A 22,684-nucleotide genomic window follows, 5' to 3' on the forward strand; every position below is an offset into this window, starting at 1 on the left:
GCTTTGATGGGCAGGCTGTTCTGAAGGTGCGGTGAGAAAGAGGAAGCGTTTTTGGCAGCTGTCTCACTATATTTCGGCTTGTCTTGGCATGCGGCTGGCGAGTTGGCCCAGAAATAAGACGTCCCTCGACACTAAACCCTCACCAGCTGCTGGTTGTTCACCAGGGAGAGCCGCTGCTTCAGTACGGAGCGGCCGTGCACACGTTTCCCACCACTGCAGATCGCACGGACAAAATCCTATCGGCTCCACTTTAACCACTTCAAACATCCTGGCGTCTTTTAAAAAAATAAAGCTGCAATGCTGAGGAACCGTCGTGGCAGAGCACGTTACGGTATAATAAAACACAGCAAAGCATGAACGCATCATGAAAGTTTATGGTTGGTAAAATGAGCTCATATCTCCACAAAGACTCTGAGGACATTTTGAGGCTGAAAAGAGGTCCGTTTTATCCAAAGACATGAAGTGTGGAGTTATTCTAGCGTGATAAAATAAAAACTATCTTGCAGATTTGAATGTATAATGGCTTAAAGGTGCAATGGCAAATCAGACGTGTAACGCTCTGGACAGACTTATCCCGATGTTTGACTTGAGTTCAGCAGGCTTTGACTGTGCAAAAAAAAAGTTAAAACAAAAACAACTCACTTTACATTAGGTTTTATGTCCTTTTATGTCTCATTGCTCGGGTCGTGTGTTTTTTTTTTTGTTTTTTTTTTTACTAATTATGTCTTACATCAGGTTTTATGTTTTTATGTCTCTTTGCTCTTTGTCTATATTAGGTTTTATGCTTCTTGTAGCACTTTGAGATTTCTTAATGTAAAGTGCAATATAAATAAAATTATTTATTATTATAACAACAACGCCTGATCAGAGTATTAAAGTATTAAAATCCAAATGATGGAGATGCAATAATGTTAAGTTCAGTTTTCAGTTGTTTTGTATTATTTATTGACTTAAAGACACAGTTGGTCACAATTATACATCCAGTACGTTAAAAGTAAGTTTGAGCAAATATTTACGTTTCCTTCATTTTAAAAACATCAATCTTAGAAGGTTCGATCTTTAAAGTTTTATAGAGGACGCTTCACCCCCCCCCCCCCCTCCATATTCTTAAGTATATGATATTAAACTTTAGCTCTGACATGAAGATGTCACACAGTGTTCAGTAAAAATGTCCCGCTGTCATGTCTCAGCGTGGTTTCTCAGAGGCCTCATCTTCAAAGACCGTTCAGCCAAGTCTCATGCAAAACATTGCATAGGAGTAAAAAGACTTTTAAATCATACCTGCAAAAATCTGTCATCCTGCATTATGTTTGGAAAGGTAATCAGCCATTAAACTATCTACCGGCAACTCTGAATGTGATGTGAGCTGTAAGTACAGAGCTGCAGACCTGAGAGGGGTTTATCGTGGATGCACACGACAGATGCGGCACAAACAGAAGTGGACACAAAGAAGCAGGACGGCACACAGACAGAGATGGGAAATAAATTAAATAAATGAACAAATAAAGGTGAGAATGAAGGAAAAGTGGCCAAAGGATCTTTATTGTGCCCTGTTTATTACACACCGCCTTTCTCTTGATTTTGGCAGCCTTCTGCACCCTCTGGCCGGCGGGAGTCGGGCAGGCGGGCGGGCGTTGGGATGGGACAAGATCAGCAGGTACGGGAGCACAAAATACAACAGGACGGAGAGCAGGAGGAAATAAAGAAGGTGAATAAAAAGAAGGAAGACAGTAAAAAATTAAAAAAAAGAGAGGAAAAAGGACGAAAAAGCAAGCGTGCAATGCAGCTGCTGCTTCAGTGCAGGAGACAGGATGAGAGAGGAGAGAGGTGAAGTGCGACCTGGTTCCCACACACGGGCCAAAACAGCAATTACTGACTTTAATAATTGCTTTTTTTGTCCTCGCACAAGCACAGCAAATTAAAATTGTGCCCACATCCAATGATACTTCGACCCTCTTTCTCTTTTTTTGTTTTTGTTTTCCAATTAAAGAGATAATTCACGCCAAAAACTGAAGTTCCACCCATTTACCCACTCAGCTCGGAGTTGATGGAAGCCCTGGTGACATTTTTTTAATCCGCAGAACCATTTCAGGGTTTCACAGAGGGAAACAAACACAGAGGGGACGGAAACTAAAGTGCATTAACGCAGCACAAACACTCAGTAAAAACTTGGATGGACAAGGATCTCATCAGTTAGTTTATACGGTCACCTGCTCACCGCATGCACACACAACTGTTGTGTGCGAGGACAGTCTGGAGAGCTCGGTAAGCCACTTGGTGTCCAGTCTGTGAAACTCTAGAACTGTTGTGTGGATGAGAAAACGTCAATCCAGCCTGCATCAACATGCGGATGAGTCGTAAACGGGTGAAAATTTTCAGTTTTGACTGAACAATCTCTTCACACCCAAAGAAAGAAGGATCTTTATTTCTTTCTAACAGCATCAGAGCCAACACAGACAAAAAAAAAAATATAATGAATACAAAACACTTGCTGGGAACAATTAACGAGACAAACAGACACAGGGGAAGGGAAAAGCCTCAAGCAGAGATTTGAAGTGGGCACTTGGGGTTTGCTCACTGCTCTGCATCGGACAGACGGGGCCCTTAAACTTGGAAGTAAACTCCTTAAAAAATGTGTTTCATCGCTAACGCTGGTCTCGCTGCGGCGGCGCCTACACTCCTAATCCTTCAGGGTGCGCTGTGTAATCTTTCCGAGTTCAAGCTGAGCCGCTGGCCCCTGGAGATGATCCCGACCGTCGCGGCAACCTCCTGACGGGGGCGTGTTTTACCAGAACTGCCAGTTAGAAAAGAACCAGCCGGGAGCTGCAGAACAAACCTGCGAGGAGTCTTCCCCTTCCTGCGCCGTCACTTCTCGTGCTAGGAGACAAACATCTGGGCCCTCCAGCAGCAGCTAGTCGGCTGAGGAGGAGGAGGAGCAGCGCGGGGGGAAGGAAGCGGCTCAGTGGGGAGGCAGCCGGGGGGGGATAGAGCTCCATAAATATTACATCAAACAGAGGGAATGTCGTGCTAAAAAAGTGTTCAGCGCCACGGGGGGCCGAGTGGATCCTTTCACTTTGGTCCTGTAGGATGAGCCACCGCAGCGCCGTGACTAGTGCACGTGCACTATTTTTTTTTTAGGATGCAGGGGTGGGGTGGGTTGGGGAGGGGCAAACATTTCTGACGTCATACACTTTGTGTAAGCGTTGCTGAAGTCGGCCGAAAAAAGCAACTGGGTTTGTGGAGTTCTGAGCAGGAATCGCGTGAGAGCGTTTTGCTCACGTCCAGCATCAGGTCTGCACGGACCAGGTTGTCATTTTCATTTGTTAAAACCACTATTCAGTGGTTCCAATGAGAGGAGAACTCAAGAACTACATAAGAACTGAAAAAAAGTAGTTCTCACAAACTTTCTCACAAAAAAAAAAATAATTTGAGGCAGTTAACACAAAAAATAAAATAAAAGAATGACTACGGATGAGCAAAATGAGGGAAGAGGTCTGAGCCTTTGTCTTAAAAGCCTGACTGCTCATTGATCTCAGGATTTTAATGCCGCTCTTCTTGAATTCTTCGCTTGTCAACTTCAACTCCTATCCAGTGGAACGGCGCGCGTCATTTTCCTCGACGCGAACGCTTGCCGTGCGAACGCCAATAACCGTCCAGGTGGACGCAGAGCCGGCGAGCCGACGGAATAACAATGCCAGAGCCGTTCTGCTGCGCCGCTCCCCTCCGCAACACAGCGGCTGGCTGGAACATCATCACAACAACAACAAGCCAGTGAGTGGGCGTCAGCAGGGGAAATATGAGGCAGACAGGAAGCGTGACACTAGCGTTGGTGCGGGGGGGGGGGAACTCACAGGACCTTCCACTGCGCTTGTTGTGTTGTGCCACTGATCATTTCCAGAGAGCGAAGAAGAGAAAATTTGCTGCAAATTATTCAAACTCCCTCGGCTGCAAACCCACCGTTCTGTCTGCGCTGCGGGAAAACTTTGAGCATCACAGCTATTTTCTGGAGCCTCCCGCTCTTGACGTGCCTGGGCTGCTTCTTCTTCTTCCTCATGTCTATCGTCTTTTACACATGTCAACAGCTTTTTAACCTTTTTTTTTTCCAACCCCGACTGCAGCACCTTGCGATTCTTATTGAAACGCACCCGACAGATAGAACGTCGGCGCTGCTATCGCGGCTCACGTCGCAAAAACAATAATAGGCTCGCAGCGGATACATGGTGACGCCGTCCATGTTTCAGACAGCCAACATTTCATGTTTGTTGTTCCAAGGGCGCTTTCATCACATCCAGTGGAGTCCAGCCCCCACTAGTGACCTTGCGCTTTGATATATGAGAGAAGGAGAACTCAGACTCAGACGGAGGAGCCCTGCCTCTGGATGAATGCTGTATGTGAAATCATCATCAGCCTCCAACTGAACATTAGCTTGCGCAATGATAGAAAAAATGCTCAGCATCTGGATTTTTACATTAGCCACCAATTATTTGTCCTGCTTTGTTTTTTTGTTTGTTTTTTTAAATTTGCACAGTCCAGGAGAGCTGCTGGGTTTTACGGCTTCCCACCACAGCTGTTTTTAGTGGCGTCTCCCGCTGACACAACGTTTCAGACTTGACACGTCTGATTTGACGCCGATGCTAATTGTGTCATTAAAAGAGCGAGAAGCAACAGCACCAGGACAACTCTAACGGTTTCATTTTTGCCGCAGGAAATCCGTGACTTTCAGAGGCAGAAGCGCTCCAAACAGTAAAGTGAGATCATGTTTTTTTTTTTTTTTTTGCGTACCTTGACCCTGCTGACAGCCTCCTGGGCCTGCATCATGCGTATGTTCTTGGAGGGGTTCCTCTCGGACAGCAGCTGAGTGGAGCCCAGGTAGTTTGCAGCAAAGATGATTCCATCAATCAGGTCTTCTGGTTCGCATGGGCCCGGTACTGTGGCGGGGTGAGGGAGGGGACCAGATAGAAGAGAGCTGATTAGCAGCACGCGAAACGACAGGCCCAGGGTGGGGGGGGGAGGAAACTAGCAGTAGGGTGGGAAAGGAGCTGACAGGGCTGTGGGACTGGTGGGAAGCTGGGCCTGTGATATGGAGATGTGGACAATGTGACACGCAGGGTATGGGCGACGAGATGAACTCACCGTCCACAAAGCTGGGGAAGGACGCAACCTTCTTTGTTGGCTGAAAGAGAGAGAGAGAGAGAGGGAGAGAAATGATATGACAAGGAGCTTTACACTGAATTATTTATTGTTTTATGATGTAAAAAAAAAAAAAAAGAGAGAGAGGGTTATCTCCCTGTTAGGAGCGGGTGGTGTAAACATCGCACTCACAGAACGGCACCGTGTGAAGGAAAACAACAGCAGACACATTTTACACGTGCACCTTTGCTTTAAACTATCAAATTAACAATGCGGTTTTACAAATAAGGACAAGCATCGCTTTAAAGGTCACACGTGGCGGAAAATTCACTTTGCCAGTGTTTCCCAAACACAATGTGCCTCTGTGAATCACGAGAGGATTCCTGAAATCATGTCGGCGGGTGTTGCGGTGGGTTTGGCTCCTCAAAGTATTACTTTGTTCATTGGCCTCCGTTGTACAAACAAGGCCATCATTATTATTAATGAAACCATTATTAATATTATTATTTTTCATTACGAGACCTGAAAACTCATTCGCTTAAATGTGGTCGGATTTTTGGAGCCACTTTATGCACCCGCAGGAAAATAAAAAGTAGCTGAAACTAGGTCAGCTGCAGACAGCGAGCAAACCTGCTCCGTCAGGACTCGAGCTTGGTTGCCAGCTCTTATTAATAATAATAAAATTACAATTAGATTGTTTTTGTAACACGTCCACACACATGCAAAATACATGTATGTGTACATATATACATGTATATAAACACACACATATATCTGTATATGTATATCTATATCTATATATATATATGTATATATATATATATATATATATATATATATATATATATATATATATATATATATATATATATATATATATATACATATATATATGTATATATATATGTACATATACATACATACATAAAAATATACACACAAACATGCATATGGGTGTGTGTGTGTCAACAATGGAAACTTCAGCACTGCAACGGTGAACATCGTGCAGCGTCTCACCTCCGGCACATTGTTGTTCTCCAGGGGAACGTTGAGGTCGGAGCGCTGCTGCTTCCTGGGATGCTCGGCGCCGTTGCTCACCTGGCAGGTCAAAAAGAGAGAGAGAAGCACAGGTGCAAGCGGAGAGGAGTCAGACCCCGACGAGCACGGAGAACAAGAGGGAGAGTCAGCAAACACCAGCACCGCCCGCCTCTCTGCTGGATACGGAGGTTCAGAGTGGGAGGCGACGTTACCGGGCCTCACACGTGGGCGGTCTGGAGTGTGTGGAGCCAGCACCGCGATACTAAATCTCAATAAAAATAACGTGTTAACCTTTCAAAAAAAAAGTAATCATCTGAAAGGAGTCAATGTCAAGGTCTTTGTTTTCTCTCCTCTCCCGTCACATGTCCACACAGCATGTAATCACATGCGGGGGCTTGCATTTCTTCCCATGGATATCCATCTTGCAGTCCACGACTTCTCATTAACATTCAATCATGTTACTTGCTGGAATGAAAAAAAAAAAACCCCAAAGCCGACTCATCATTCTTTTGCAAGAAATTAAAATCCAGAGGAGCGGCCTGCGCTGTTTTAGAGACCGGAATTTGGATTTATGACCAAACACGCGGCATTAGCGGAGTCATTTACAAGATGTGAACTTTTGCTATATAAAGTCCTCATCAGTATTCAGGCCGCCGCTCGACTCAGTTGTGCAAGCAGCCGTTTAATTAATGGGATCCGTGTCACCATTGGGTGGGACGGCATGTTAATCTGAGATGTTCTGCGCAAACTGCATTTGTGTGCGGAATCCCGAGTGAATCCATGCGAGCGCTCCGCACGACACGGGGAACTCTGAGCGAACAATGTGAGCGCTAGCTCTCCCAGCTAGCTCGGCTGATACACAGCCTCTGAAGAAAATCGGTGACTGACGCTCTTGTTCAAGGTCCAGTTTGTGAAATTCGGCCATCTACTGGTTTTATTTGATTTTAGATCGCAGCGCTCAATTGCTCGCCCTCCGTCTCCCGAGCTTGACAGTGAACTACAGTGGCCTGCGCACATAAACCTGAATACCCCGTCCACCTTCTGCTTCGTTGGTTTATACGAAGGCGTCAGCAGTCAACCAAATAACGTAACGCGCTGTCAGCAGGCTGGATTTGTCCAACCGGGCTTCCTTAGAAATATGGCGGTGCAAGATGGCAGCTAACTGGGAGCAAGACCCTTGCTATATGTATATTTACAGGCCAAATTTTACACACTGGACCTTTAACGCATGTGATGTGGAGGCAAAGCTGAAGGCACCTCATTCATCAATTGCATTTTTTTGCTTTTGCTGTTTTTTTTGACACTTGCTCTGTTCTGAAAACCTAAGCAGACAACCTTGTCGACAGCGGCTCCCTGCTCCTGCAGCCACCGCTTCCTGTCCTCGGGGGAGCGTGGGCGGACCTTGGGCTCCCTCTGGAGGTGCTCGGCGGGGTTGCTGAGGTGCACGGACGGCAGGTTCAGAGACTTGGGCCTGCTGTCGTGGCGGTGGTGCGGCGGCCCGTAGGGGGCAGCGTTGTGGTCGGGCTTGTGGTGGGCGTGGCCACTGGGCGGCGGGTCCTGCGAGAGCTCGGCCGGGCTCTGGTCGGTGGTGCAGCTGCTCAGGCTCCCCATGCTCATGCTCATCTTGATCTCCGCCACGATCTGGTCGATGTCCTCCTCCGCCTCCTCCCCCGTCTCCCCCTCCACCACCAGCACCTTCCGGCCTCGGTAGGGGGACGCCCTCACTGAGTTCCCATTGTCCTCCGGGGCGTAGTAGTCCCCGGTGTAAGCCCTCCCGTGCCCGTCCTCCTCGTCAGCCTCCTCCTCCTCCTCTTCCTCTTCGTCCTCCTCCTCGTCGTGGCGGCAGTCCTCCTCGCTCTCCCCGTCCTCGTCCTCTGGGCCGTGCAGGGACTCCTGCGGGGGAGGCTGGTGGTGGAGGTGGTGGAGATGATGGTCCAGGATGGGCTCCGGCCGTCCGTTGTATATCTGTTCGTCTGGGTCTTGCTCCACCACCTCGCAGCGAACCTCCCCCTCCGCCTCACCCCAGTCCTCCACCCTGCGTCTGCCTCGCGCCACCCACTGCCCCTGCCGGGCCTGCTCCTCCGTCCTCCACTGCTGCCTCTGCTCCTCCTCTCCCTCCCTCCACTGCTCCTTGCCTTCCTCCTCTCCCTCCCTCCATTCTTCCCTCCCTTCCTCCTCTCCCTCTCGCCACTCCTTCCTCCTTTCCTCCTCTCCCTCCCTCCATTCTTCCCTTTCTTCCTCATCTCCATCCCTCCACTCCTCCCTAACTTCCTCCTCTCCCTCCCCTCCTTCTTCACCTCCCTCTCTCCACTCTTCCCTCGCTTTGTCCTCTCCCTCTCTCCACTCCTCCCTCCCTTCTTCGTCTCCCTCTCTCCACTCCTCCCTCCCTTCTTCATCTCCCTCTCTCCACTCCTCTTTCCCTTCCTCCTCTCCCTCCCTCCACTCCTCCCTTCCTCCTTCATCTCCCTCTCTCCACTCCTCTTTCCCTTCCTCCTCTCCCTCCCTCCACTCCTCCCTTCCTTCTTCATCTCCCTCTCTCCACTCCTCTTTCCCTTCCTCCTCTCCCTCCCTCCACTCCTCCCTCTCTTCTTCTTCTCCCTCCCTCCACTCCTCCCTGTCTTCTTCCTCTCCCTCCCTCCACTCCTCCCGCCCTTCCTCATCTCCCTCTGTCCACTCCTCCCTCATTTCCTCATCTCCCTCCCTCCACTTTTCTCTCACTTCCACCTCTTCTCCAGTCCACTCCTCCCTCACCACGCCGTTTCCCTGCTCCTCCTCCACCCACTCCTCCCCCTTGCCCTCCTCCTGGACCTCTCCGTCCTGGGCCCAGCCCTCCACGGCCTCCTGGCACTCCTCCGTGTGTGCTCCTGCTGGCTGCCCGGTGCCTCCCTGGCTGCCACAGTCTCCTCCCTCCAGGTAGCTGTCATCCTCAGGGCAGTAGCGGATGTAGTAGGTCACACCCTCGTCCTCCTCTGCCAGCCCTGTTGACACGCATGAAAGGCCATTGAGCCAGCTTTGTAAATGGAAATATTGATATTTGTTTTGTTCAGGCTAAATAAAGTTGATTTTATATCAACAGGGACAGATGAAAACTTTCTGGCTATGACTAAATAAATCAAATGAAATCAGCCCAGGTGTGTGTGAGCATATATCACACACACACACACACACACACACACACACACACACACACACACACACACACACACACACACACACAAACACACACTGTTGTGGACAAAATTATTAGATTATTAGCCCCCTTGGAATTACAGAACATTTTCCAAAAATTCTTCCCAATATAACACATATATGTGTTTTTGGAAAATGTGTGTTTCTGTAATTCAGAAACACACATACATACATTTCCATACGTATATGTAAAAGTATGTATGTATTTCTAAATACATATATATGCACATATGTATGTGTGTACATATATATATATATACTATACACATATATGTGTACACATATATACATTGTGTGTGGAAAATTTATTTTTAAAATTTATTCACCATCATCATAGTCTTCCTCATCATCTGAGGTGTTGTTCATGTAGTCTGAGCTGGAGTCGTCATCCAGGCTGTCAGCTTCGTCCTGGAAGTTGGCCCCCCTGTTGCGGTCGCCGTGCTCCTGCTGCTGTTCTGGCGCGGGCGCAGGCGCTGGCCGCTGCTCCCCCCGTCCTGACTCTGCCTGCTTGTTGAGCCGCTTCGCTTCGGTCTCTGCACCCACCGCGTCCACTTCCGGATAGCTGCGCCGCGCTTCTTGAGACTTCGCAGCGGCGTATGTGGTCTTACAGGACCGCGGGAGGGGTTTCGGCTCGTGTAACCCTTTGGGGTAGCGAATCGGGCGCTGCTGTCTGCCATGGAGCGCTTTCAGGTCACATGAATCTGGAGGGCGAGGGGTGGGTCGGCAAGCAGGGCCTGGAGCAGCCATGCTGTTTCCTTCGCCGGTCCCTGGCCTCTTCCTGTGAGCCATGATTGGCGCCTTATTGGAGGCCATGCATCGTTATTTGGTTGATCCTAACAGGCAAAATTAAAGAGACAGTAAAAAGAGAATTAAAACTCTTTGAATCCGCCCCCATAAACACATCCATGAGAGAGACATACCACCAAAAAATAGCATGAAACCCCTTTGAGCTTGTCGAACATACTCTAAAATACTTTAAAATAGTTACAGCGCCTGAGAAGGACAATCGTCTGGCAACTGAACACAGCCGTTCGCACAGCCAGCGCGAGGCTGCTGCGCCCAGCATTGGCCGATCAGATTTAGAACAATAAAAACAAAGACAGGAGCTTTTCTGAGGCTGCAGCCCTTCAAGCGGCCCGCTGGAAGGGAAATCAATAGTTGAACCAAGGTCATCCGCGCACCGCCGCTGCCTTTGCGCCCCTGACGGCAGAGGGCTTAAGGATGTCAGTGAAGATGCTCTGATCCCTCGGGCGTTGCTGCGTGTCTGAGAACGGGTCAGCCGGGGGAGACAATCAAGTGTCTTCCTGGACGGGACCTGGCTAAATGGTTCAGCTGAGACCGCCCGCAAATTGTTTCTCACTTCAGGCTGATGGTTAGCCGAAGACAAACAGCCTTGATGGCAGAAGTGGAGAAGTCCTTCCACGTGCTCTGCAGCAAAGGGCCTCTTCAACTGCAGCTTTCTCTGCCTGACTGCAGTGGTGCAAGAGAGGAACAACAAAATAGCATCTGGGTATTTGGTCAGCGGAGGAAGTCGTACTGAAACCAATCAAAAAAATAAAAGAAACAAGGTGATTCATCCTTTAGAGGAATATTCCGCTATTTATTTCGAACATTCATTCCATTGCCATCCCTGCTTTGTTGTGCCTTACAGTTGCCATGAACAACTGGCCTCAACGGGACGCCGCTGCCTCTTTCCTCCACTCTCCCTCTCTGGCTCTGTGACGGTACTTTCCATCGCACGGTGATTAGGCTGCTCAATTTGCTCTGCACATCCTGGAGGAACAAACACTTCTTCTCTTGAAACCCTAATAAAGGGAGGGCACACACACAAACACACACACACACACATGCACCTACACCACCCAAAGCTGCGTCAGGAGAGACAACGTGCAACAGAAAAGAGGCGTAAGTGTGTGCCACCGGTCTCTCCCCCCATCTTGCAGTACCACACAAAGCACATGCACGCAAACCGGCAGCAACAACAACATAGACCTCAGCTATTGGTGCGCATCATCTAAAGCTAAAGCAGCTCAAACACCGCAGACTTGAGCCTACTGACATGCACTGACTGCACCTTTTACCTGTGACTCTTGAGTCCGAGCGCTGAGCACGGCGGCGTCTCAACCTGCAGCTTCCACCTCCGTGCCTCTGCTCCGCCCTTCCCCCAACCAGCTGTCAACAGAATGCACAGGCTGACCCCGCCCACCTCCTTCATCTTACAGCATCCTCCTGTTGAGATGTAGCCCCGCCTCTAACAGCCCCCTCCTGGGCCATGAATAAGGATCGGTAACTATGGGTAACTGCATCCCTTGGGGACTGATACCCTTTAACCTGCTCTTTGTTTGCTTTCTTTATACAGAAAACCTTCTTTTCGGAGGCTATTGTCTGACTTTGGTTGTCCTGCCGTGCCGCACAGTTTCAGATTTTCCCCAGCATCGTATCTGCTGAGTAAATTTGGAAACGCTGGCAGGTGGCTCTGACCAAATCTGTGTTGTTGTTTTTTTTCTGGCATGTAACTTCGGATGCTTTCATTTGTGGTTATTGAATTTGCAAGCATTTGTACACAAATGACGAGGCAAATTATCAGCGCACGCTGGGGATCCGTCCCACCTGTTTGCTATCAGCAGGACAGATTCACGGTGGATCATCATAAACACTTCAGCTCCGCTCACACTCACAACAGGCGCCCGCACTTTCTCCGGTTGTATTTGCTCACGTAAAATAACTTATTTGCACAGCAAGTCAGTGTACATTTACCATCGGCACTCCACAAGCTAACTCATTCTCGCCAAATGAAAGTGTTTAAGAAAATGTTTAAGCTGACAGTTTCTATTCTAATCAATTCTCTTAGAGAACCACAGCACTGTTTGCTGCTTGACTGCATTTATTATTACACGTCAAATACAATAGAGGGCCACTCTGTTTTTTACTATTGCCATGTTGGGTCAGCAATGCTTCCAAGCAGTTCTTGATTTCATAAGCAGATAATACAACTCTTTCAAATTGAATATATGAGCTGCTTTTTTTTCTGGGTACATTGAAAGAACTGAATTTCACAAGGAACAATGTGAACCACTTCCACCGCAACACCCTGGATGGACACGCCCACCCCCGCCTCCACCCCCATCACTGGACTGGGTTAAGTGCAATAATGCTGCTGACTGAATTCATTTATTACTATGTTACTTCCTGATATACTGTTTGTCTTGTCTTTTGTCATTTCTTTTTGTTATTTGCTGGTATGTAACTTCAGTTCTTTTTATTGAGTTGCTGTTTAGCTGAATTTCCCAGAGGGGATGAATACATCTAAAAATTACTTCTATTCTATTATTTTTGATAGAGAGAGACATAGAGGAAGTACACACACTTTTCCATAGTAACGATGGGAAAGAGTAGTCGAAAACAACCCACTAAAAAACAAACCACTAGCTGACAAAAATGTATTACCTGGACAATCAAAATAGCAGAAAACAAGGCAGTGTCCAAACAAAAGTCCATCATTAGAAAAAATAATAATAGCAATAATCCAAACAATAACGAAACATTGCAAAAAGCACCCACAAAAGCCCCAAATAGCAAACTGACGGAACACACAGAGAGAGGCTTAAATACACGAGGGAGGAAAAGAAGGGGCAGGTGCGACACATCAGGCCAATCAGGGATAATCAGGGCAGAAGGAGACAAAAGCAAGAGCTGCATGTTTAAAGACTTGAATGAAACAAGAGGGCGGAGGAGGTCGCAGACCTGCAGAGTTCAATTTGATTTCATTGATCCTACAAACAATCACTCTGCCGTGCAGGCACGTCTCCCTGCTCGCTAGATAACGAGCTCTGCACGGTCAGCCATGGGGTTCTCTCTACCAGAGAGTGACCTCACCAGCGGGGTGAACTCACACTCTAGGACACTCCTCAGCTCCTTTTATCGGAGCTGTTAATTGCTGCCGCGCAGAAGAATTGGCCCAATTTAACATCGGCTGCAAACAAAGAAAAAAAGAAGTTCCAGGGATTTGGAAAGTTTTAAGCGTTGGTAGATAGTTTTCTGGGGAAGTGAACCTCAGTTGTTTTAATTTTTTTCTTATTTTTTTTTTAAACTATGCATCAGAGAACACTTTGAGTCCATCTTATAGGGTACAGTGGAAGACACCATGGATGGTGAGCAAATTTCTAGCAATAAACATAAACATAAAGACAACTTACTTTACAAATCCGAGGGGTGGGGGGGGGGGGGAGGGTGTCTTATTATTCCAGCTTCATCCCAAGGCATCAAAGTTCTCATTACCAGGCACGTGCAGCGGTAACAGACGGCACAGACCAACTGTCTCGATTACTCTGCAGTGCAATGCGTATTTAGAAAAGGAGAACGGATGTAACTCTGACACGTGGCCGCCAGTAACAGTAGCCTGTTCCATGCTGCAGGACCGCTGGGGCAGGACCACCATCTCCAAAAGAGACCTATTCGTCATGTCTGACACACAAAAAAGCACCCCCCACAGTACGATTTTACACGTGCGCTCCTCGCGTTCTGCGGGCGAGTGCCGTGCGCCGGTGTAAAACGCCTGCGTCTAAAAGCAGATGATGACAGAGGAGCGACGAGGCAATCTGAAAGCAGCAGATGGCTCAGCCACAGCGGGGGCCCCAGGAATACTAATGCCCTTATGCCTTGAATTCTAACTCTGTGACCCCGCCAGCCACAGAAGGGGCAGAGACGAGTGCCGTCCATCGTTCGCACCACAAGTGAAAAGTCAGAGAAAAGCCAGAGGCAAGCAAGCAGGAGGCAGGTCCCATTTTCTTTACATGTGACGAGAGCAGAAGCTACTTCCCTTTTGAGGACATTAGTATTGGAGGAGTGATGATGGCATCATTAAAGTAGGTGTTTGAGGGGCTCAACATGCGGCACTTTTTTTTTTTTTAGAAAATCACATAATGAAAACGTGAAAAGATGTAGAATAAAAAAAGAGAACTGTGTCAAAGTAGGGAGGAGCTGTTTCTTTGCAATGAACCAGATGTCTTTCATTAGACCCAATGATCTGTGAAAATAAAATCAGGCTACGAGGCACTGCAGGGTGAACCCATTACTGGCGGTGGAAGGTAAATTGTACATTTATGATTGACAAATGCTGCTACCGTTCCCAAAGTGTCCACAGCCGCTGTGAACTCCGCCATTAAACCCATTTACTGCACCCAGCCAGACATTCATTCATGTCTGGCCTTTCCCCTCAGAAGTTCCTGAGGTACAGTTAGTTCCAAAATCTTTCAACTTCATCCCTAAAGACGCCACAGTCGTGTTTCTCTCGAACAGTCTCTGATAGCGAGCTGGTCCCAGTCACATGGTGCGGTTGCATTTTGGTTTGCCCAGTTTCTCCAGTATATAAGTTTCTCCTTATTCCACTACTTTCATTGTTTTCTCATGAGGTGCACCAGATAAAGTGGCCAAACGTTATTTTCCTTCACATTTCAGCATTCAGAACTGTCCGCCTTAAAGCTGTCGGGTATGGATGGAAAAGGCGAATTCACAGTGAGTCCCAGACAGACAGACAGACAGACAGATAGACAGACGGACAGATGGAGAGGGTGATAATGGAGGGAAAGAACCCCTTCAGTTTCATTTCTTTTAAAAATGAGACCAGGCTTCCTCCTGCTGCTGAGCACAGAGGAAATTGCTGTTTCAATTCAAGTGTGTTTCTCTGCCCCTGCCTGCATTCATTCTCCTTCTTCGTCTGCCAGGTCTCTTTCGCAGACACGCACACGCACACACACACTCACACGTGCACGCACGCAAACACACACTGAAAATGGGACAAACAAATGTTTGTTTTGCTCAAAGACTGTTATCTAATGGAAAAATGCAGCAATACCAAATAATGATTTGTGCAAATCGCTATTTGGTAGTTTTAAATGAAGTTGCGGCGAACATTCATGTCTTGACAGACTGGAAACGCCAGTCTAGGCAGAGAGCTTTGTCATGTTCTATAACAGTGGCGGATGCAGAAAACAAACCTCGTCTTCATCAATCATTCCTTTCACTGATGAAGCCAAACTGGAGTCTGCTCTGCTACAGCATCCCTCCAAACTACCAGCTTCCCAAGTAAAATCCTAATTCCCCAACCACCCGCCGTCCCAGCAACCCAAGCCTTAACAGGAAAAAAATGTGCTCTCGCAGGACTCTGTGATGTCAAACGTGACATTTTTCTGAGCGACGACAACACGCAGCAGTGCTCTTGCAAGTGGCGCCGCCTGCCGCCTTCATGAGAATCACCACCGATGGCGCGACCTTGCTTGGGTTTTCATTTTGTCATGACCTTGGAGACACCTCCGCATCGTTAAGCACATGTCACACAAGTAGCGCACGTAAAGACCGATTTAATAACCTTTGCATGGCGCGCTGATTTATGCGTCATGTGAAGAGGATTACATGAGGGACAAAGGCGGAGAAGATGAGTTCCTCACTGCGTCCTGGTTCAAGGCCTTCACGTACTGCGTGCCGTTTTTTGCTAGCGACGAAATGTCAAACTGCCGCTGGGTTTCAATGCTAAGTGCAAAGCAAGCAATTTTTCAGAGTTGTTTTGATTTTTGCGACCTTCCAAGCGCATCATCCGATCACAACGTTGCAGTCACTGCAACATCAGCGACGATGGCTGCCAAGCCTGTGCGTTTGTTGTCTTGCGAACAAGAAACAACAACCTCAACATCGTCAAAGGGTCCAGAACGACTCATCGATCTGGGCCACCATCTCCTTTGTTTTTACCTTAAAGGTGAAGCGTGCAATATTTGGAGATTTTTAAGAGGAAACAGCAACATCGAGTGGTTCAGTTGAGACTGCGGCGCTTTTTCACCTATGACTCTGTACCCTCCATCTCCCGATCTTACCAGAGAATTACAGTGGCCTGCGAGCACAAACCTCGATACCTCGTCCACTTTCTTCTTCGTTGGTTTATTTGAGGACGCAAGCAGCCACCATAAGTATGAACTGCGCAGTCAGACTTTGTTTTTCCAGATAGGAAAAACAAATTACTTTGATTGTACTGCGAGTATACACTTTTATTAATGTGTAATTAAGCCATATTTTACACACTGGACCTTTAAAACTAAGACCTGTTCTTTTTGCATGTTCACTAGTGAGTAGGTGGCGTGTGCAAACACTTGCTGGGATGGAGGACTGGTGATGGCACGCATGGTCTGAGAAGATCCAGCTGAAAATAAAACACTGACTATTTTCCCTGAACAGCAACAACAGTCTTTCCTCTCTCTCAATTTCACATCACTCAGTCTGTTTCAACAATATTTCGCTGCAGTAAAGAAACCGTCCCTTTTCTCTTTAGCCGGTGCAACCGCATTTTTCAGTCTACTCACACACCCCCACGAAGCCACTACTCATAGCACGCAGGCTACAACATCATCCAGTCTAATTGAGGATTATGAGCTTTAAAATGATGCAGCAACAAACTCACTGCACCTGAGCGTCACAGCGCGGCCGGCTGGACGGGGGCGTCGAATCCAATCTCGGTCGACTCCGAAGCTCCTCCCACCACCGTCGAAAGGGAGAGGGACAGACTTGTGGAGAGCAAAGCCGGGACGGAGGCTTGTTTGTGTCTCTCGCTCACAGCAGCCAGTGTGGGAAACAGGAAGTGGAGCAGAGCGGGGGCTCCTCCAGCAGAGCGGCGCCCCCCCCTCCCACACTCCTTTTTCACAAACCCTCCTGCCAACGTCCGTCGTCTCACCACCAGACACGCCCTCCTCCTTCACCCCCGACTGTTGCCATGGCGACTCTTTGTTTCACCGGCGCAGCCTCCCGGAGAAGGACCATCTCGGCCAGCCCCCGAACAAACCCACGTCCCATCCAGAGCAGTTGTCGTGAACGTTATGTGGATGTTTTGCGGCTTCACAACAACCAAAAAAAAAAACAACCATCAGGATAAGCTTATCAATTAATTATTACATTGCTTAACTAATGATTGCATCGCCCTGGAAACACAAACAGCTTATTGTCCAGGCTGACAGACCGCATATGGCCCCCCGGCCGTAGTTTGCCCATACCTGGCCCAGTCCCTCGACTCTCTTCTCTCTACCTGTCAATCCACTATCGCCCCTGTGGTTTCAGCCCCTCCCCGACACCAGCAACCACCTTCAGGTTCTGTTTTTTTTTTTTTTTTGTCTTTTGTTTTTGTGATTCTCTCATTACTCCTCATGATCGCTACGCTAACGTGCTGTGTGGACAGTGATGAGGTCAAAGCCTGGCCAGCAAACGTGTAACTGCTGTCAAACGTTTCAAACATGAGATGTCAGACTGAACTGATTTTTTTTAATGATCAATTTATTAGGAAAAAAAAGTTGTTTGTGAAAACGACGTGTCTGGAACATTTTTACACTGTTGTAATCAGAGTCTAAGCTGATAAATGTCTTTCTTTGATGCTAGGAGCTAATTAGTCAAACAAAGCACACCGCCTAGGCATTCGCCACATATCGATTTTTTTGTTAGCCTTCATTTTTTCATTAATCGGAGCCCCAAAAAACAACTGAAGTAAATGTAATTGGTGTTGAGTTTGATTTCTTAAGTGTGAGGCAAATTATTAACTCAAGAAAAAATGCCAGCCAAGCCAACTTATTTCCATTTGCCAAATAATTAGTGCAGTGGTTCTCAAACTTTTTTCTTTTTTTTTGGGGTGGGGGGGCAGTATAATTATTATTTTGTCATCCCTGCCATCCCTTAATTACATTCTTAATTTTTTTTTAACATCTTTTACGGTGCAAACTCATTCAACACATTCAAGAAATAGGACCCCGGCGCCTTTAGAGGTAAAATGAAACTGTGTCTTGAATTTTCCTGGCGACACTCCTGTTGGCCGAGAGCGAGGGAGCCAAACGGCCGCAGAGGGAGAACATTACTGGGACAATTTCACAGGGTTCAAGCAAAGCTGGTTACTGATGAGAGGAAATGACTGGGAGCGCGTGAGAGCGTCAAAAGGCATTCAGCTATTTTTAAATATATTATCAACTTGGCAGGAGAAGAAAAAAAACAAAACTGTGAACGGCCGTGACATTGCATTGGCCACTAATGCTGGGCTGTCTCCCCCCCCCCGCCCCCCCCCTCTCTCTCTCTCACACACACAGACACCCACACACACGCGCGCACACAGCAGCGGACAATGCAGTTTGTTTTGGATTTAATGAGAAATCCTCTGACAGTCACTCTGCTCGCCAGGCTGCTGTGTGACAACCAAATAAGTGGGCATTAATCCCACAACAGACAAAAAAGGATGGCGATAATGAAGATTATTAAAATGCAGTTAATTAAAAGCCGTTTCTGTTTACTTGACTGGCTGATGAAATAAAACTGAAATCATCAAAAAAAAGTTGTTGGGGTGGGGGAGGGGGGTTGGCTTAAAATACAAATACTCCTGCTTTCTAAGTACTGAGCACAAGGGAGAGTAGTACAAAAATATTAGATGAAAGAAAGAAGAAGAAAAACTTCTTGTTCTTCTAAAATGCCAAGAGAGATTTGTGTACATAAAGATGTTTCCATGTCATCATTAAATTGGTGTCATTACGTGCTCATGTTCCATTTGTCGTATTTTTACGTGAGTATTGAATTCAACATGTGTAGCATCTTTCACAAGCAGCTGTAACAGATAAATTGGCGGTGTGTATCGGTGTGGGTTGCAACGCATCACGGAAAACTTGAGACTCTCGAGTTCAAGGCAATTTACACGTCGACCACTTCAAAGAGTTGAAAGGTCTCCTGGAACCTGAAAGAAGTCAGTTGCCTTCAACTCCGGCCTCTTGAAACGTTGGGAACACCGAGAGCATATTAAATGACTCAATAATTCTCCACAGGATCCTTCCTCAGGACTCATTTCACTTTAATCAAACTATTTTCAGGGAGATATTTGCCTGAATATGGGCCCTTCAGGACTGTGAGATCATCATGAATTCTGCCTGATCTGAGGATGGTAAAATAGCCGAGGAGCTGAATGGATCATGCTAGCGCTCCGCCGTGCTAGCGCGTCATTCCCTTTTTTTCCCCTCACATCGCGTCAGGAAGATGAAGGGCAGATACTGATCCCCGTCTTGACACAATGGTCTTTTCACAGTCCCGCTTCTCTCCAGAAGCAGCTCATCTCTCCGGGCCTCCCGTCCCTTTGTCAGCTTTTAATCAGTGGGCCGCCACATCTTAGCCGGCTTCAGCCTCTTAACCTCCGTCTGCTCCCATCACAGCCGAGGAGATACCGGGCAAACACGGCAGAGTCCGACGTGTCCTGAGGAGAGGCTCCTTACGCTGAGAGCAGCGAGCGAGCACGTTGGGATCAGTGATGGCACCGAGCAGAGGTTCTGTGCTGCAGCAGCTCAGCCTCGTGATGCCATTTGTCGACAGAAATAAAATGACTTTAGGTCTGCTGGGCCCTGCGACAGCCTGTTTCTGCATCATCTGCATCGTGCAGAAATCCCACGTGCAGGCCGCACGCATGGCCTGCTGGATTTGTTTATTGGTAAAAGCTTATTAAACTGCCCATAAATATGTTAATAAAAGTGAATACTCACAGTACAATAAAATAGAACAATTGTTTTTTTAAAATATATTTTATATATTGTGAACTGGACCTTGAGTCTGTTAATAAATAATTAATATAAAATATCTACATATAAAAGAATATACATAGAGCAATCATGAAAACTAGCGTCCTCAAATAAACCAACGAAGAAGAAGGTGAACGAGGTATCCAGGTTTGTGTGTGCAGGTCACCGTAGCTCACTGGCAAGCCTGGGAGAGGGAGGGTGAGCGAGTGAGCACTGCAATCTAAAATCTGACAGCTAGATGCCAGAATGTTACACACTTTACCTTCAAAGACATGCAAGTGAACAGAAAAGGATAAAAAAAAAAATGCTTCTTGCATCTCTGCATTGCAGTGATGCGATCGTAATGCCGTACCAGCCAATCGCCCCTCCCAGTATGCAGTACCTCAAGTGGCCACTGCAGCATAACAAAAAATAATAATAATCGCAGTTGCCATATCCAGTTCTTATAATACATCCATGGCCCAGGCACATCCCGGGACGGCCCGAGTGTGCGTGCCTTCATTGAGTGTTTGTTTGGTTCCGGTATCGCCGCTGGTCAGACGACGGAGCGCAGATGAATCGACGGCCCGCAGCATCGGCGGGAGCAACACAGAGGAGCGGCGGCACATCTGACAGCCAACAACAAGGAGACGGGGGGGCGGACGGTCACAGCGAGACGCGCCTGCATAACGTTATCGGCGCAGTCCGATGCACCGGCGACAAATGTGTGTGTTTGCGCGTGTGAGCGTGTAATCAAAAGCCTGTGGCTGCGAGCGCTGCTAGTTGACACGGAGGCTCCAGTTGTGTTCCGTGCGAATGCCCGTGGGTGCGTGCGCGTGTGCATTCGTGCGTTCGCGTTCGTTTGCCCGAGTGCGTGTGGCACGTGTCGCATCGATAGTGATGGAAGCGGCGGCTGATCACAGGGAGGGCGTCGCACCTCTCGTCATCCAGCCATACTTTAGTGCACCCGAGGGGGAGACGCACGCACGCACGCACACACACACACACACAAACACACACACGCGCACACACACACACTTGCATGCGCGTGAGCGTGTATCTCCTCTGCGCAGCCAAACTTTAAAACAATACCTATTAGTATCTGTTGCACGGATTTCAAAGTGCGTTAAGTTTTGAGAGAGAGGAAAAGCCACCAGCGAGTCCCTCCACACAGTCACAGTAAAGTGATGCTAATGAGGCCGGGGGGGTTGGAAGACGAGCAGACAACAATCGCTGTGGCAAGAGGAGCTTTGACAAAGGAGGAGGGCCTGCTATGAAATAATGTATGATTCCAAGCTATTTTAAGGTTCCAAAGAATCTAGACTTGAAGACCACGAGTGGCACTCGCGCTGTGCAGCGCAGCGTGATGGAAGCCCAGAGAGGTGGCAGAGAAGATTGTGTTCCACCGGCACGAATGGGAAAATCAAAAAGCAAAAAAAAAAAAGGTTGGTGGACGCCACTGATTTGTTTTCCTCGGCGCGAACCGTCGCTGTCAAGGAAACAGGTAGTCGAAGAGGAAAAGTCGATCCTCCTTGACTGAGTGAACTCACGGCGTCGGAAAACTCTTATTTTTCGAAGGCCTGTCAATAATAGGCAATTCATTGCCTGTCAATAATAATTGACAGGCAATGATTTGTAAAGCGTTTTTGCCAATTTTGCCCCTCAATTCTTCAATCAGTCATGTCTGCATGATTGACGGGTTGATTGATTGACGGATAGATAACTAAAATCATGAGGATACTATTTTCCCATGTCATTTATGTCTTTAAAAGAAAACTGATCCAGCAAATCTTAGCGTTCAAGAAGCTAAGTAGAGAAATGATGTGAAAATAAGTCTTGAGAAAATGACAATGTAGAGATTGAGTTGCTCACATTCTTTCAATTTAACTCATACTGACCAATGTTCCAATTACAAGAACCACCAGAATTTACCAGTTTCCATTTAGAATGTGCTGTGTATGTGCTAAAATAATTTGGCAAAAATAAATGAGGACAATTGAAACATTGAAAAAAAAATCTATCAATATTTGATATATAGTTTGTCTTAATGCTAATGGCAACAAACCCCTCACAGCCTCACAGAACAAGTGAGTGCGTTGCAGCGACCGATCAACTTTCTGATGTTCATCTTTGCTCTCGTGTCTCGGTGGTTTTTACGACGCTGCTGTTTCTTCCTTCCACTAGCAGTCAGATGTGATGCCAAAGGAGTCACTGTGCATCGTGGCAGCCTGGAGGTACATTGCCTGAGTTGGCTCAGCACTGCGGTATGCTGCGTGTCCCCCCTGCCCCTGGTGATGCAGCCGGAGGCCTGATCCCAGTGAGGAAATAAATCTGGATTACCGCAGCTCTCGTTTGAATCCCGTTACATCACATCATTGCTCCGTATCTGGTCCGATTCTCCGCACCCAAGCCAAAACACGGACACCCCACTCCACTTAGCTAGAGCGGGCTAAAGATAAATAAATAAATAAATAAATAAATAACGTGACCAACAGTTTGAAGGCTTGGTGGAGGGAAGAGTCTAAAAGCTCAGGGGTTGTTTGGATTTCATTGAGTGTTCACGTAATCTCAGGAGCAGCTGGTTTTAGTTAGCGCCCTAATTGAAGATACCAGCTCACACTCGTGATATTGCTCCACCAGCAGTGTTTGGCTTTCACAATACACGCCGGTGTACCAAATATTCCTCAACAGTAGCACAACAGGACCAAACTTGAACTTCAACAGTTTGCTTCGTCCATTAAATGAATTAATCATAGTATTTTTTATTCAGTCAGGAT

General features: G+C 47.4%; 1 protein-coding gene across 1 annotated transcript in view; it reads right to left on the minus strand.

Moving 5' to 3' along the window:
* Positions 1–22,684, minus strand: part of apba2b (amyloid beta (A4) precursor protein-binding, family A, member 2b) — a 44,587-nt gene that overhangs the window by 7,559 nt on the left and 14,344 nt on the right. Inside the window, exons 3-9 of the mRNA XM_076021638.1 lie at positions 9,684–10,190; positions 8,887–9,146; positions 7,504–8,307; positions 6,148–6,228; positions 5,134–5,173; positions 4,783–4,928; positions 1,566–1,601 (exon numbers count right to left, since the gene is read on the minus strand). Coding sequence (XP_075877753.1) covers positions 1,566–1,601; positions 4,783–4,928; positions 5,134–5,173; positions 6,148–6,228; positions 7,504–8,307; positions 8,887–9,146; positions 9,684–10,170 — 1,854 coding nt within the window. The 5' untranslated portion in view covers positions 10,171–10,190. The remainder of the gene's footprint in view (positions 1–1,565; positions 1,602–4,782; positions 4,929–5,133; positions 5,174–6,147; positions 6,229–7,503; positions 8,308–8,886; positions 9,147–9,683; positions 10,191–22,684) is intronic.

Source organism: Nelusetta ayraudi, unplaced genomic scaffold (genome assembly GCF_046127955.1).
Source record: "Nelusetta ayraudi isolate G7.1 ecotype Tasmania unplaced genomic scaffold, CSIRO-AGI_Nayr_v1 ptg000002l, whole genome shotgun sequence".
Lineage (NCBI taxonomy): Eukaryota > Metazoa > Chordata > Actinopteri > Tetraodontiformes > Monacanthidae > Nelusetta > Nelusetta ayraudi.